This window comes from Melanerpes formicivorus, unplaced genomic scaffold (genome assembly GCF_026170545.1).
Source record: "Melanerpes formicivorus ecotype bairdi unplaced genomic scaffold, bMelFor1.0.p_v2 SCAF_5, whole genome shotgun sequence".
NCBI lineage: Eukaryota > Metazoa > Chordata > Aves > Piciformes > Picidae > Melanerpes > Melanerpes formicivorus.
The window spans coordinates 34,825,031-34,841,474 of record NW_027142357.1 but is presented as its reverse complement, the minus strand read 5'-3'; the positions used below and the strand labels follow the sequence as shown (position 1 = coordinate 34,841,474).

At 40.0% G+C, this 16,444-nt stretch overlaps 1 protein-coding gene across 7 annotated transcripts in view; it reads left to right on the top strand.

Moving 5' to 3' along the window:
- Positions 1-16,444, top strand: part of NCKAP5 (NCK associated protein 5) — a 531,557-nt gene that overhangs the window by 369,203 nt on the left and 145,910 nt on the right. For 6 of the 7 annotated variants that reach the window (XM_068139093.1, XM_068139096.1, XM_068139095.1 and 3 more), the window contains one exon: positions 12,304-12,394. In XM_068139093.1, coding sequence (XP_067995194.1) covers positions 12,304-12,394 — 91 coding nt within the window. The remainder of the gene's footprint in view (positions 1-12,303; positions 12,395-16,444) is intronic. The other variant, XM_068139094.1, reaches the window with a different exon arrangement.

Sequence of the window (16,444 nt, the reverse complement as noted above, 5' to 3'; positions counted from 1 at the left end):
GATGAGCTTTCCAATAAATACTACTTTTATGAATGACGTAACCTTTGTTTCATTTTAGTCATGTCCCATGAGAAGTAAACAGAATAATGTTCAACTAGTGCATTATTTAGAGATTTCTGGAGTACATTTTGAAAGTCTCATACCGAGCTCTGTCCGCAGGATTCCCATTAAACACAATAGGAGCTGCATGGATGAAGTCCTGCAGAGCAGTTTGAAAATGCATCCCGTGCTGCGCTGAAGATAGATGATTAAAGAATGAGTGCTTGAACAGGGACGAGGGAGTGATGTTGTGATTCTCCATTTAGGGCTGTAGTTAGACTAAAGATCCTTCTTAAATGATCTTCTGTTGGAGTCCTAATAGCTCTCCTGTTTCTTCAAAAGAAATACCAATGTGTTACAAATAATTAAACATTCGTACCTTAGAGATATCCTTTCACTTCACTGTATGCTAACCTATTTTACTGCTGTGCCAGTGACAAGTTTGGCATTTTGATGATGTGTATTCTCATGTATTTCTTTCCTATTGTTACTTCATACAATAACACAGAGGCTTGAAAGTGTCACTGCCTTTTCTTTCTCCCCTTCGCCTTCTGCTTTCCCCTTTTTCACTTCCCCTTCCACTTCCTCCTCTTTCTTTCATCTTTCATGTCATTTGCACTTCACTAATCTTCCCTCCTTTTCTCTTCTCTTTGGCTTTTGCTAGGCTTGCACATGTAAGTTATAAATGACAAAATGTACCTAGGCCTTTCTTGATTGTTTTTACTTGCAGTTCACAAATAGTTTAATTCAGACTTTCTTGCTCATTGCTATCAAAGCTGATGATGCTATATATGACACTATTCCAGCACTCTTTTGTGTGCATTGTCATGTATTTTTATTGCCTCATTATCAACTGCTTGGTTGTAGAAGGACTGTCAATATAATTGTAGAGAGGCTACCACTACCTAATGACACAGGTAATTAAGCCCTTGGAGACCATTACTGTGACCGTATATTACTTGTTTAGGCCATTTTGCTATGCTGCTAGGGTCTGGAAATCTACAATCAGTAAGCTTTCCTTCTTATGTCTCTGACATGATTTGCTTTTGTGGTTGTTTTCTAAAAAACTGAAATTTAAGCCCTGAATAGTAATTGCTTCTACATCCTAGGTTTCTTTGATGTTATTGAATCTGTCCTCCCGAAGGCTGAAGTCCTTTTGAGCTGTGCACCAGTAGAATAGGAGACTGTGTTGTTCCAGGGCAGTGCTGCAGGAAACCTGCATAGAAGGAAGCTATCCTTCAGGCTCAAGAGTGTTCACTATCCTGGCAGTCATTCCTGGTCTACTTTGGGGAAAACCACATGGAGGCATTTTTATTTTTGTATTTTTCATTCCCTGACTTGATAATTTGGAGACTACTGTTTGGTTGTGTGTGGTTTGGTCACCTTTGTCATGTGAGATGGTCTTTGTGACACTGAAAGTGCATCACAGCTGATCATGAAGAGAAACTCTTGATCCTAGCTGACTAACAAAGAATGGTCTCATACCCTTCTTTTGTTATTGTAGCTTTTCTGAGCTGAAATTTGGAAACTGAAAAGACATTACTAAGAATTCATGTTGTCTTTGAAAGTACTATTAAGTGAATCTTACAGTTGGGAAGAGCATCATGATTTCTTGCTATTCTTTGTGATCCTCTGAGGTGACCCGTTTCAAGGGGATCCAAGTTTGAAGTGGGAAACCTTCCTGTCATGCTTGAGTCCTGTGTAGTTAACATTTACAGGAGTTTAGCCTTTTGGCCTTTGCTGTTGGCTGTACACTATCAGGAAAGGGCTGTTGGTGTCATGTGCATTTGACTTTTGATGTAAGATTAAGGTTATTGAACCAAATGGGAAGTGGTTTCTTCAGTGTTTATTTTAGAGTCGCATTCGCTCCATTAGTATTTTTTAAAAGGCATTAAATTCACAAATAACATGGTAAGGGAAAAAGAATGCAAGAATTTAGTGCCTCTGAAGGCATCAGGTCATGTTTTGTGGTGTTTGATATAATGAAACTTTCTGAACAACTTCAGTGGTGTGTGTGCGTAGTAGTCACTAAATCAACCTTTCTGTACAGCAAAATATGCACGCTCAAGAGCCACTTAATCAGAAGAATTATGTACTGTAAGTGTTTTGCATATAAGTGTTTGACTGAGGAGTCAGAGGCTGAAAACAAATCATGATAATTTCTGCAGAAGGGGAAAAAAGTCTCTCCTCTTAGCTGCTGTCTGTACTCTGGACAGCTCAGGTGGGTGTTGACCACTGCACTTTGCAGTCTGAGCCTGAAACCTTCTTGATGGGCTGTGTAGCGTGAAAATGCGTAAGAACAGCTTGTTTACATTGTGCAGGGTTCAGCAAATGCTCGTTGATGACAGATTTCATTTTCCTCTTGCATTTCTCTTGTACCTACTTTAACTCCACAAAAGCTGCCTCCCTCCATACAGAATCTTGGCTGTTTGTGGAAGACGCACAGAAATTTATGTAGCTATGTCAAGGTGGTCCTGGTCCCACCTTGAAGCTGTGACTCAGAACTGAACAAGAGCTTTTTTTAGTGTTGAGTGGCTTTACATTCCAGTAAATAAATTAAAGCAACAGCAGTTAGTTTGCATCAGAGTGCTTATATACAAAATTAATTATGTGTATTTGAGGGAGCAGGTAGACATATGATTAGATATGTATACACATATGTATGCATTTGCAAACATGGGAAAGCAAATACCTGTTTACAGTGTTGAAAACAAGAAAAAACAGTGGAAAAGGGCATTATTTGAAATTAGAAATATTTGCAGTCTGATTGTGTGGTCATCTGCAGATTTTCTGATGCTTTTAGTTATGCTGAATCACTGTGACTATTTCTGGTGTGTGTAGCATGGAGAGAGTTTGGATTTAGGAGCATATGTTTATGCTGACATGAGAATTAACTTTCTCTACACGTCTGGCTATACTTAATGAAAATATCTCGTGTTCTAAGGTCCCAAATGTGTAACATGCAAGTTGTAGGAGGAGCAGCAGTCTTTCCATTTGAAAAATCCTTTCAATTGCCTGTGGGAAGCTTTTCTGTGAGGCTTAGTCTTGGAGTGTTTTTCAGTTTTTCTCTCCATGCCTGTGACTTACAGACATTGCAAACTCATTTATGGGACTGGTGATGGAAGGCACCCATGCAGTCCATATGGCATTTGTCTGTCTACTCAACACAGGAATAAACATTAGTACTGATTTCTGTTGCAGTTCAGAAACTTTTTGCTGTAGGTGTAAGCTTGATGAGTGAAATTTGTATGGCAGAAAGAACATTTCCAACGTTTCCTGGCTCAGATGGCAGTTAGTTTCAGAGAAATGTCAGGTCTGCCATTGCATGATAACACAATTCAGACTTGTTTGGGAGCTGTGCTGAGGTCTTTCAAAACCTCACTTACACCTTGGAAATTGCTGGTGCTCAGTGGCTCAAATATTGTAAGTGTACTCAGCCATTCAATTCTGTGTAATTTTAAGGTGATGGTATAGTCTAATGGACAAAGCAGCTGGTTAGGTCATCCATTCAAAAGAAGAATCTTTCCCCAGTCTTGTAGGTAGAACTTGAGACCTGTTTCATTCCAGCAGAGCCTTGCAATAGCTGCCCACATCACGTACAAGTTACTTCATTTTATATGCTATTCATCTTTAGATAGCTTGCCCTTCAGGCAACAGATTGAGTATACTTTGAGTATGTTCTTGGAAGGGGAGTTTAGCATGGGTATGTGAAAAAAGTGAGCGTCATTGGGTTGAACTAGCACCACAGAGCCTGTGACTGGGGGAGAGCCTGTGACTGGGGAAGATCCCTGTTGGTGCTGCAGGAGGGAGAAATTGCTGGAAGAGGAGAATTTCCCTTAGTATTTCTGGATTGATAAGCATCCATACTGATGAACAGAAAGAATAAAACTAAAATGTATCTGTGTTTTTATTATTATAAAGGATATTATTACTTTATTTCCAGACTGAAACATTAAGGGTGGATACTGTGCATTCTGTAGGCTTTGCCCAGCACACTGCTAAAAGGCATGTACCAATGTCATATCTTAAGCAGAACTGAAAATATGGAGAAAACCCCCAAGGGTTTCAAGCCCCACCATTTCCCATCTGTCACTTCTCTTTTAAGTTTATCACATATGTGTTTTCACGTCTCTCTTTGCTTTTTTAAATCCATTTCCAATGTCTAAATTCTTTGGAGAAGCTCATGCCTGTCTCTGCCTGCCTACCCACTCAAAGCAATGGCCTAACAGTGTGCTGCAGGGTCTCTGCAGCAGGTGCACTGAGATCAGCAGGCTTAGACACAGCCCCAAGAAGAAGGGGACACTTCTTCCTGGGGATCACCGTGGCTTACTGAGGAGAGCAGAGGGTCTCCAGGCTGTCACTGTGGCTGGCAGGTCGCTGCACAGCCTGGAGATGAGCCTGCAGATCAGTGGGATTGCTGAGGAAAGCAGGCAGACCTGTCTGGAGTTAGGGGAAATCCTTGGGACCAGAGGGGAGTAAGCAGAGTCTGAGGTTCAGAGAGCCACTAGTTTGAAACCAGGTAGAAAGACAGAAACCTCCTGCAAGCATGCAGAAAATGGAAACTCATGTTTGATGAGCTTTTTGTGTTTCTTTTAAGTCTTGTAGTGGCTACTGTGGTATTTTCCCTATTCAAAAAAAGTTGAGTGCCTAATCTAAAATCTGATTTTTTCACTTTTTCAGGAGATGGGATTGTGTGTGTTTGTTTGCTCTGAAACCTTTTGGTAGTTTGAGGAATTCACTATAGGGAGAGAGTCTAACCTGACCCATTGCAGAGCTTTGAATGGAGTGGTGGGGGAAAATGAGGTGCAGGTAACCCCAAACTTGAAGTTTGAAACTATGTATGAGTAAGCAAACAAATTTATCTGGAAACTGAGTCAGAGAGAATCTTTTTGTTTGGTTTGATTGTGGGTTTAGAGAAAGAGCTGGAAGGCTTGGACAGAGGTGCAGGAGTGTGCCTCCAAAGCCAGATGGATTGCTGTCTCCAAAGAAGCAACCATAGTCCAGCTGGTGAATACACCAGCTGGTTCCTGGGTGAACCATGAGCTGAAGAAACTGAGAAACCAAGTGGGAACTTGTTCCTTTTTCTGTGGTAAAACAGTAGGGAGGGGTTGGACAGTTCAAGATGCTGAAACCCAGACCACTTCTGCAGGGAAGCTCTGGCTGCAAAAATAGAATTCAAGAGACATAAGGCAGAGGCTGCCCAAGAGAGAGGCAGGAAGCTCTCACAGGTAGCAGCTGTCTCACAGGTAGCAGCTGGGTGAAAACACTCACCTGAGAATTTTAGTTACACAGGCCTAAATTAAGCTAATAATAGAGAAATATCTGTGCTTTGTATTTTTCTCCAAGACTTTAAAAATGTGGAGTATTGCACCTGCTGTACAGCATCAGAGGAAAGAAAAAAGCTGAAATACAAACCTCAACCACTGCACTAAGATTCTATAGAAACTTCTGGACACCCCTCTGTGAGCCTGTAAGTTGGTGTCACGTTGACAGAATCCTTGTCACATGCATTTGAAATAACCACCCACTACTGTCACCTCAGCTTGAGGGTGATGAAAAGGGAAGGTGATAGCTACCTAGCAAAAGGTAGCTGCCAGCCTGTGGAAATCTTGAAGGAAGTAGGTCAAAGGAGAAGGGATTGAAGCTGTCACATACCTTCTAGAGTGGGAGCAACTAGGTGCTACCTGTCCCTGAAGGGACTGTTGTGAAAAGGGTTGTGTGGGATGTGGCTGAACAGAGCATGGGCTTAAGAGAGTATTCATTCCCTGTGCTAAGAGAATCAAAGAACAGGATTTTTGTCAAGGAAAAGTTGTTCTGTCAAAAAAAAAAAAAAAAGTGTGGGAAGATCAAACTTCTCTAAAGGATATTCAGTAAAAAGGAAACAGAGAAGAGAATGGGGTTTCCTCTGCAGTGAGATGGGGCTTACACAGTGGAGTGGTTGCTCAGAGAAAATCCTTTTCACCTCCAAAGTTACTGTGGCAAACTGTGAAAGACACCTGTCTCAAGGAATGGAATCATTAAACCTGGCTGAAAGGGATCTGAAATAACTTTCTGGGAACTGAGCAATATATGCAGAGTTAGGGGGCTGAGAGAACTCTTGTGCCTCCTTGAGTTACTATATTCGAGGGAAGATAATTCCTGTATGGTGTTAAAAATCTGTTCTTGGGGAAGACCTTAACATAATAGCCTGTGGCTTTGGTTCACTTGAAATGACAGAACTGGGAGAGGTACAAAGGAGGCAGGTTTTCTGACAATGTCCCAGCATTGCTAGGCAACAGCACAAAGGAGGTGACCATTTATGAAGATGATGATCCTGAAAAAATGGAAAGTCAGGAACCTAACTGCCTAGCAGGGACTTATCTACAGTACCCAGCAGGCGCGTGTGCAGAGAAGGGCTACAAAGCTGGTGAGGGGTCTGGAGCACAAGCCCTATGGGCAGAGGCTGAGGCAGCTGGGCTTGCTTAGCCTGGAGAAGAGGAGGCTCAGGGGAGACCTTATTGCTGTCTGCAACTACCTGAAGGGAGGTTGTAGCCAGGTGGGGGTTGATCTCTTCTCCCAGGCAACCAGCACCAGAACAAGCACAGAGGACACAGTCTCAAGCTGCACCAGGGGAGGTTTAGGCTAGATGTTAGGAAGAAATTCTTCACAGAGTGATTGGCCATTGGAATGGGCTGCCCAGGGAGGTGGTGGAGTCACCACCACTGTAAGTGTTCAGGAAGAGACTGGATGGGGCACTCAGTGCCATGGTGTAGTTGATTAAATGGTGGACTTCATGATCTTGAAGGTCTTTTCCAACCTGGTTTATTCTACTCTACTCTACTCTACTCTACTCTACTCTACTCTACTCTACTCTACTCTACTCTACTCTACTCTACTCTACTCTACTCTACTCTACTCTACTCTACTCTACTCTACTCTACTCTACTCGCCTTGTTGAAACCATGCTCTGGCACATGCCATGAGTTGCAGCAGCAAGGCCAGGCAAGGAAATGGAGCAACACAGCTGTCAGAAATATAGCAAGAAACTTAAAAGAAAGTTTCCTACAGTTCAAGATATGCGTTGCAGGAAAAGTACAGAAGGATCTTCCTTCTGCCATCTTGAATCCTTAAGCATCTTGCCTTGTGGGCATGGAACAACGTATCCACCATTCCAGAGATTCCTCTGCCCCCCTTGGCCAGAAACATACACAAAGGAGACAATGTAAATATCAGTCCCTTCCAGTTGGGTTGATTTCCTGGTATTCTCTCAACAGCACAGGACAATTTACGTTTTTTAAATGTAGGAATGACTAATTTTATTACAGGAGGAATAACAGCAAGGATCTTTGGATCATAAATTCATGTCCTCATCTCTTGACTCTGCTGTGTAATTAATTCTACTAACTGCTCAGCTCTGGTTTAAAATTGCTGAAGTTTCTCATCTTCTTATTCTACCTGGCAGGCTGGTTCACAGTTTCCTTTGTCAAATATTAAAAAACATCCTAATTTCAGCCTAAATGTATTTGTAGTCACTATATTCCCATCTAATTTTGCCTTAGGTTGATGTATTTTTCTTTCCCAGTTTATTTTTTCTCACTCATTCCTTTGTGGAATTCATACCCATGTAAGCTCTTGGTCTCTTAAGTTTAGCAAGATAAGTTTAGTCTTTTCTCATGACACAAACTCTCAATTCCTCTAAGTCCAGAGAAGGGCAATGAAGTTGGTGAGGGGTTTGGAACACAAGCCCTATGAGAAGAGACTGAGGGAGCTGGGGCTGCTTAGCCTGGAGAGGAGGAGACTCAGGGGTGACCTTATTGCTCTCTACAACTACCTGAAGCGGGGTTGTAAACAGGCAGAGGTTGGTCTCTTCTCCCAGGCAGCCAGCACCAGAACAAGAGGACACAGTCTCAGGCTGCGCCAGGGGAAGTTCAGGCTGGCGGTCAGGAGGAAGTTTTACACAGAGAGAGTGATTGCCCATTGGAATGGACTGCCCGGGGAGGTGGTGGAGTCGCCCTCACTGGAGGTGTTCAGGAGGAGACTTGACAGGGTGCTTGGTTACATGGGTTAGTTGATTAGGTGGTGTTGGATGATAGGTTGGACGCGATGATCTTGAAGGTCTCTTCCAACCTGGTTTATTCTATTCTATTCTAAGCAACCTCAGCACTACCTCTTTGGTGAATACTCTTTGAATGAGCTCCTCCTGAACACTGATGATTGTAATTGCAGATAATATTCCAGATGAAATCTTGACAGTGCTTTCCACAGTAGCATTAATATTTTATGTTCCTTAAACTCTCATATTCCATGAGCAGATTATGGTTTCAGAGTGCCTCGATTCTACTATTGTCTTTGAGAAATTTTATCCTTCGATTAGGACTGGCGGAGGAACTGTTTCCCTACTCTAAAGTGACTTTTTGTCAAGAAACTTGCAAGGCTTCTCTCAAACATGGATTTGGTTGATTTTTCCCTTAAAGATTTATTTTTTATTTTTTTTTTTTAAATTTAAAAGGAACACATCAGTTTTAAGAAAACTTTGATTTTCTATTCAAATAATAGATGTAACAGAAAATGTAATGGTACTAAGTGAGATGATTCAGATGAAGAGATAGTAAATTGAGCACTAAAGAAAGGGGAAAATAAGTGTTCTTAAATAGCAACTGAAGAATGCAGACCCAGGAATGGTGAGCTTTAGAGACTGTTTTTGCAGATTATTACAGCTTGATAGTTACACAAGATGCACAGAATCCTTGGCAAAACAATGTTTTTAGCATAGTCCAGCATGCAAGCAAAATACATGCATGGGGGGATAGCTAGTCTAGATGTAATCAGCAAGTGCTTGATGTTGAAATGGGTCACAGTATCGCTAAGGTTGGAAGAGACCTCAAAGATCATTTAGTCCAACCTGTCACCACAGACCTCGAGACTAGACCATGGCACCAAGTGCCATGTCCAATCCCCTCTTGAACACCTCCAGAGATGGCGACTCCACCACCTCCCTGGGCAGCACATTCCAATGACTGATGACTCTCTCAATGAAGAACTTTCTCCTCATCTCGAGCCTAAACTTCCCCTGGCGCAGCTTGAGACTGTGTCCCATTGTTCTAGTGCTGGTTGCCTGGGAGAAGAGACCAACCCCTTCCTGGCTACAACCACCCTTCAGGTAGTTGTAGAGAGCAATGAGGTCTCCCCTGAGCCTCCTCTTCTCCAGGTCCATCTAGGATATTGGAATCATGACCAAGAGAAGACAACCTTTTGTGATGACCAGAAGGTGGTAAAGTATAGGTCAATGTGTAGAAATAGCCATTCATAAAGCTCCTAATTTTTCTATTTCACTTCCAAAATTTACATATCATTTGGAAGCCTTGTTCAGGGAGCAAAACATGGGGTTTCAAGTTAAGTTTATAGAGGCTAAACTTTTTTCCCCATTCTTTAAAAGAATTTATACCGAATCCTTTTGGCGTGCACTGTCATTGTGGAGAGTGTTATAGACCAACTTTTCCATTGAGGTACCATTAATTCATGGTTCAAGAATTCTAATTTATAAGAAACAAGTCTCAATTGCCATGTTTGCTTAAGCAATCCTTCCTAAAAATGGATAACTGGCATGTTAGTGAAGCAGCAGCAGCTTATAGCTTACTAGCTATCAGAGCTTTGCAGTAAACTTGACTGCAAGCATATTTCACCTCCTTGTTTGACAGAAACTTTCCTTTCAGATATTCCGTGGGTACATAAAGCATATAAGATCCTCTCAGTGCTGGCTTCACAGTGATGTGACCACACACCCACGGTTTAGCTTTATGGCTGTCAACTCTTACAAACTCTTTATAGTAGCTACAAACAACAAAACAGGAAGTCTCAGCTATGTTTAACTGAGCTCTTCATCACGCTACAAGGATTTTCTTGTGCCATAGAAACCTGAGTGCTTCTGGGAGGTGTTTCTGATTGCCACATGACACTGGATATTCACCAAGTTCCTCTGAGGCTTTTCAACAAGATAGGCATCTTGTCCAAAAACTACTGTCTGAATTTGACTGGAGATGAAATGACCTATTCAGGTTTATTTCTGAGCAAGTTAAATTGCTTATACTAATATGCATCTAGACTATATTTTCCTTAATACTGTTAGGCCTAAATTGAAAAAACTCCGACTTTAGTGGTAGTTGAATCTATTCTTTCTCCGATATTTGTTTGTTTATTAATTTGCAAGAACTTTATGTAGGACTAGAGTTGGAACCACAATAATTTAAGAATCCTATTATATCATTAATTTTAAAATGGAGTGATGAGCAAGAGGTGAAGACTGCACAGGAATGTGTGTTATGAACCAAAATCATTTGGTCTTTTGTATAAAAAGACAGCTGATTAAGGTCAACCTATGAGCAGAAATGGTTCCAATCTGCAACTGAAAAACTACACCACTGTCTGCACTAGAGATTAGAGCTGGCTTGGTTTTATTCACATTTGGTCAACAGATGGTCCAACTATTCTGTGGGCATTCTGGCAATGTAGAAGCCTGCACATCAATGACAAAAAAAAAAATTAAAAAAAAAAATCACACAAATAAGTAAAATGTCAGTGTTCATCTGAGTAGAATGAATATCCAGCACCCGCCTCTGAAAACCAGCGTGGCTGGCTGACTTGAAAGGAGAAAACATAACAAAACATCGTATCATTGCTAAATTAGCCAATACCATTCATTCTGATAAGACTGAAAGAACAGAAGGACTCTGAGGCTTGTATGAAAGATGCTGTTGGCCTTTGGCCAGAGCTGTTAGCTAATATTTGCTGTCTCACTGGATTGTTACCTTAGACATAAAAACCAAAAAATAACTCTCTGAATAACTCTTCTGCTCAATTGCGTTTCCAAAGAATGGGACACAAAAATCATGTTTCCCTAAACACAGAGGAGATAAACAACAGCAGACAGTGTCTGGTCTGATGTGCCTAGGAATAGTGGCTCTCTATTCAAGGTCACATTTTTTATATATAATATATCTAGCAACGTAGCTTAAGATACTCCCTGTCACCCACACATCTGTACCATTAGCAGCTTTCCTTTCTCCAGCCCCTCTTCCAGCTGGGCTGTTTTTCTAACTATGTCAAGGGATTGAGACAGCTTAAAAGGAAAAGAGCAGACAACACGAAACGGGGGGATGATGTGGGAGAAAAAATGGTATATCTGCACAGCTGCAGAAGCTGTACAGGGGTGAGGATCTGGCTGAGGAGATGGAGAGTGAGGAGAAGTGAGAGGACCTTTGGCTGGTGTTGTCACTCAGCACTTTATGTGGTGAAACCCAGCATCTTTGTTGTGGCTATTGCTGCTTCTCTGGCTTTTGATCCCTTTCCTTTTCTTATCCAGACTCACAGTGCTGAAACCAGATATAGTCACAGACTCTTTATTTGTGGTCGGCCATGGTGACATCTCCTAAGCCTCAGTGACATCTCGTAATCCCATGGGATTTAATTTGTGATCCATTTTCAATAGCACCAGTGTTTGTAGGTGGCTTCTGTAATTCCCAGCAGTCCGAAGGAGCAGAACTCTGTTCCGTCCAGCCTCCATTCAGGAGGGTTAGCCTTATCTGTTTTAACATGCTTGATGAATGTGTGTAGATCAAAGACAACTTTTGATAGTGTTTATTAACACCTGAAATGGAAGTGCAAAGCGTTCTTCTTTCATTGATGGAACTGAAGCTGATTATGATTTCATGAGCCAGTAGTACCAGATTGTAGCCTACGCTTGCTTTTTACATCCCGTTGAAAGGGCAGAGAAGGGTGAATGTTCTCAGCAGCAGTGCCTCTATAAACAAATGTACTGGCACACACTGCTGCACCTATAACGTGGAGAGTACATACTGGTAATGTGTTTGACAGTCTGTCTAAATTGCACAAACCTGACAATTGGCTAGAAATACAGCAGGCTATGGGGTTTTTTAGTCTGACTCATTTTGTTCCTAAATGACAGCAATTTTAAGGTGGTGTTTGGTTATACTGTTGATAAGGTGATGTCTTTTGCACACATTCGGTTCTAATTTTTGTAACGGAGCTCCAGTTGGGTTTTAACAATGCAACTAATTACTGTGCATATTCCAAAGATAAAAGAATGCCCTTAATGTGTTATTCATAACGTGGAGTATGAGAACATTACAAGGCCAGGATTGTCTTTAAATATTAATTTCAGGGTAGCCATGGATGCATTAGGCTCTTGGAAAGAACAGAAACTCTGTATGCAACTCTTGTTTTTGTTTTTCCATACAGCTGACTTTTATAAATATTTTTATTGTCTAGAATGGAGGAGACAGTGAGAAATCTGCTGCAGAACCAAGGATCCCCAGGCCAGCATGGAGAAGGAACAGTCAATATCATGAAGGTATATCAGGTATTGCTGACTTACTACCTGTTTTCTTGTGGTAGAAAAGTTCTTTAAAACAAAAATCACACTATTAAGAGAAATGTATCTGGCATTGTTTCCTCTTTTTGTTCATTAGTTATGAATATTTGTAAGTGGAGATCGGTGCCATCTACATTTTCCCCAGGTTTTCTTTCACAAGGATTTAAGGGGTTTCATTTAATTGCTCAATATTGTCATTGTGTTACCTGTGGTGTTCTTCACAGTTAACAGGGGACAGGAAAATAAGTTTTGAAGACTGTATTAAAACACTTAAAAGATTAAGTAGTATATTTCAGCATCCCTAAAAAGCATAGATGTTTCTGACATCTCAACCGTCAGATTGTGATGGGTAATTTATCCATTCATGTTCTTACTGGGGGTGAGACATCCATATCAAGCTCCAGAATTTCTTACTGCTCCATGTGGCAGGTGCACTTCATCATCCTCACTTCGGAGAGAGGGAGTGTTCAGGGCAGAATTTAGGAGAGCAAAGATGCTAGGCATTTTTCAAAGGGAACCAGGTTTGTTTATGCTGTTTATAAGACAGTGAGTTTTACATTTTCCTAATGGACTGGTGTATTCTGGAAGCAGTGACCCTGAGGTGGTGGAAAGCCCTCTTAAGTGTCTTGAAACAGGAATGAGAAACATCCTATTTAATAAGATATTCTGCACATGAATTCCTAAAAAGAAGCCCCACCTAATGAAGTCAGTTCTGTCCTGTATCTGTTTAAATAGAAGGAGAATTCCTTATAAAGACATAAAATGCTGAAATAATATAATAAAGCCTATTCTAGGTAGCAAACCTTTAGATAAAACACTTTTCAACAATTGTAGTTCTATCAGTCCATTCTCACAACTAATGGATCAAAAATTCAGCAATCCTGCTAAACAAAAATGTATATTAAGGAGCGTTTATCACTGTAATTAAATTTTCATTTTAAGCTTGGATTGAAGAGAAACAAATCTTTTAGATTAACTTTCCAAAATAATAAATTTTTCCTGTTCTAATGATAGCCTGTAAAATTTAATTTCAGGACAAATTAAACTTTTTGTTGAAGTTATAATAGAATATTGTGCTTTTAGAAACTGGTGATAAAAAGCATCTGTATTTTACTCACTTCCCTTCTGGGATGCAAAGATGAAACTCAGTTCCCTTCCCTTGGTTTAGAATATAAGTCCATACTCCATGTCACTCCTGCCACTATCCAGTGGGTATTCTGAATGGGCCTGATGTCAGTCTCTTCTTCAGGTGGATTATTTGTCTATCTATTTAAGACAACTAGAATGATTTTGTTATCTGCTTGTCCATATACCTAAGGTAGGGTGGCACCACAATTAGATTTTAGCTTCTTTGGGGTTTGATACGCAGTCAACAAGAAAAGCAGAAAACTACTTCAGTTTCTTTCTATCAAACTGAGCACTAAACAGGAAAAAAGTTGGCTTTTGAAATTTGAAATTTTGTATGCCACTTTCCTGGAGGGGAGATAAACCAGTCGTCCCAATTTTGGTACTTGTATATTTCCTCCATCTTTTATTTGTGATCAATTCTTGAAAAAAATAATTTGGTTGTGGTTTTTTGTCTTTTCTCCTTTGGGGCCATACCAGCATAGGCCTGTGATATTTTGTGCCAGCCAGAAGAAGAATTTCTGTGGTGTGTTTTGTGTAAAATCTCTTGGATTTACTTTCTGACCAATAAACGAGCATAGAAGCTTCCTTATCTTCCTCTTCTTCCTTGTTCTTGGCAAGACTTTCATGCATGATTAAAGTAATCCTGGGTTTTAGCCATTTTCATTTTTTCCATATTACCAGTGTGTAATTTTCTTTGCTTACGAATTTCTTCTCCTAATTCATGACTTGCAAGCAGTGTTTTTCCCTTTCTTGGAGGAATGGTTAGGCTACTGCATCATATACCAGTCTGTCTTTGGTAAAACGGGTCAAAAATGCAGAACGTTTCCATTTGAGCATTGTGGTTTTTCTGAATGTCTCTTTGACTCATTCATCCTCACATCTCTGTAGTTCACTTTTATGACAAACTTCAGATAGTTTGTTTTCTGGGAACTTCAAGGAATGGCTCTATTCATGTGCAAAACAGTCCATTGCTGCCCTTGTATGGCTATCTGCCATGTAGGTCAGAGATGGTTCACTTGGATGTGTTTGTTATTCAGGCACATTGTAAAAACTATGCAGTGTGATTTAGCCAACAGCTGCATGCAATAATAAAGGCTAATAACTGAAAAGCTCTTCTAAACAAGTAGCTGGCAAAGAATCTGTGATGTGAAATGTTTCCTGAGTGTTTTTAACATTGAGAAACTTACTAATGTGTTACTACAAACACTCTGTCTAGATATAGGATAAATTTCATTGCAGAGACTGTGTCCAGGTTCGGCAAGAGGCATCAATATTGCAATAGAAGCATTTCATTTGTATCTTTCAAATGTATTCAGACAGTTTTGTTTGTTTGTTCGTTTTAATATATTTATAAGGGTAATGCACAACTGGGAATAGAAAGTGAATGCACAACCTGGGTAATGTTTCTTAAGAACAATGGTATACTCAGGGTTTTGGGAACATGATAACTGTATCATCATCTGCTGTTTGTAACTGAAGTATAGATCTGAAGTAACACATGGAAAAAAGATTTGTATGGTCTGAATTCCAATTGGTATATCTACATGTTCTTATGCATATACAAAAATTATTGAATGGATAAATGCTAACATTGTTTTGAAAGCTGTCCTCTACAGTCAGTTACCTTATGGAGCACATTCTGAATCATACCTGTGCCTGTTGTTAACTGTTGTATGATCAGAACAATATTATCAGTACTTAGTGCAATAGAAGACGAGATTTTACTGCAGTTTCATAACCATGTATTTCATAACAAGTGACCTAGGTGATCTCTGGTGCCAGCATATATATCCCATATTCTCTGACAGTATGGTTAGTTTTAGTGGGTGAAGCCTGCTCAAATTAATATCTGAGCAGTCATAAAAGATAGCTCTGTGCAATAAACGCTTTTGATCTATTGACCATTGTCTACATGTTTGTTTTCTGCAAATCTAATTATTGTTCTGGGATGTATGAAATTGAGTTCTTATTATATTATCAATATGCCTGACTCCAGAATATATATTCTTGCTAATTAACATTAAATGTTGCATAGTGATCATGTTGGAAGAATAATAATGAGATGGAGCCCAGAGTGTACAGTATTATTACAATATTGTGTTATGTCTTGTGGGGATTCTTACTTGAAACAAAATACTCTAACCCTTTCCATAGCACTTGCTGCCCGATGGGTATTTAATTTGCCAGATTTACAAACTGATGATGTGATTTCTTTAGGGTAAGTGAATTATGAAATGGGACTGTAAATAAAATTATCTTTTTATCATTTTACATAATAATAACTGAGGGAAGATTGATAATGAATGCTCACATAAATGTGGACTATAATATGTGTGATTTGAATTGCTATAAACCATTTTATTTCTTGCTTAAAAGTTGATGTGATTAAAAGGGTTTAGTATGTAAGCGCTCATGACGTTTCCAACAAGCACTGTCCACCTAGAAGTAAGAACATACCAATACCTTGTATGTTAATATTATTCTCATTCAAGACACAAGTAGTTTTATCTGAGGACAGTGATCCCCTGAAATAATTTTGTGAAGTACTTGAACTCAAGGCATTAAAACAAGTATACCACAGACTTCCCATCCTGCGTTTGTACTTGGATACTTGTTTGCTACTTATTTCGTACTGATTTGGGTACCAAAAACTAAGAGTCTTTATTCCATTTGAACACAATACTGCATGTCTAGGTAGAGTCTTATCCGATTGCAGGTCACTCAAAGACTTCCATGTTTTCTTTTTAACTTCTTTTGACTTTCTGTCAGTGTGCGGTGATCAAAATAGATGAAGAAGAGAGTTTGTAGTAAGTTCACAATTTATTATAATTCTGGAATTGTCAATATGTGCAATAACGCTCTGGACTGACACAGTGCAGTCACATCGGGGAGGAAGGACAATCTGCTGTG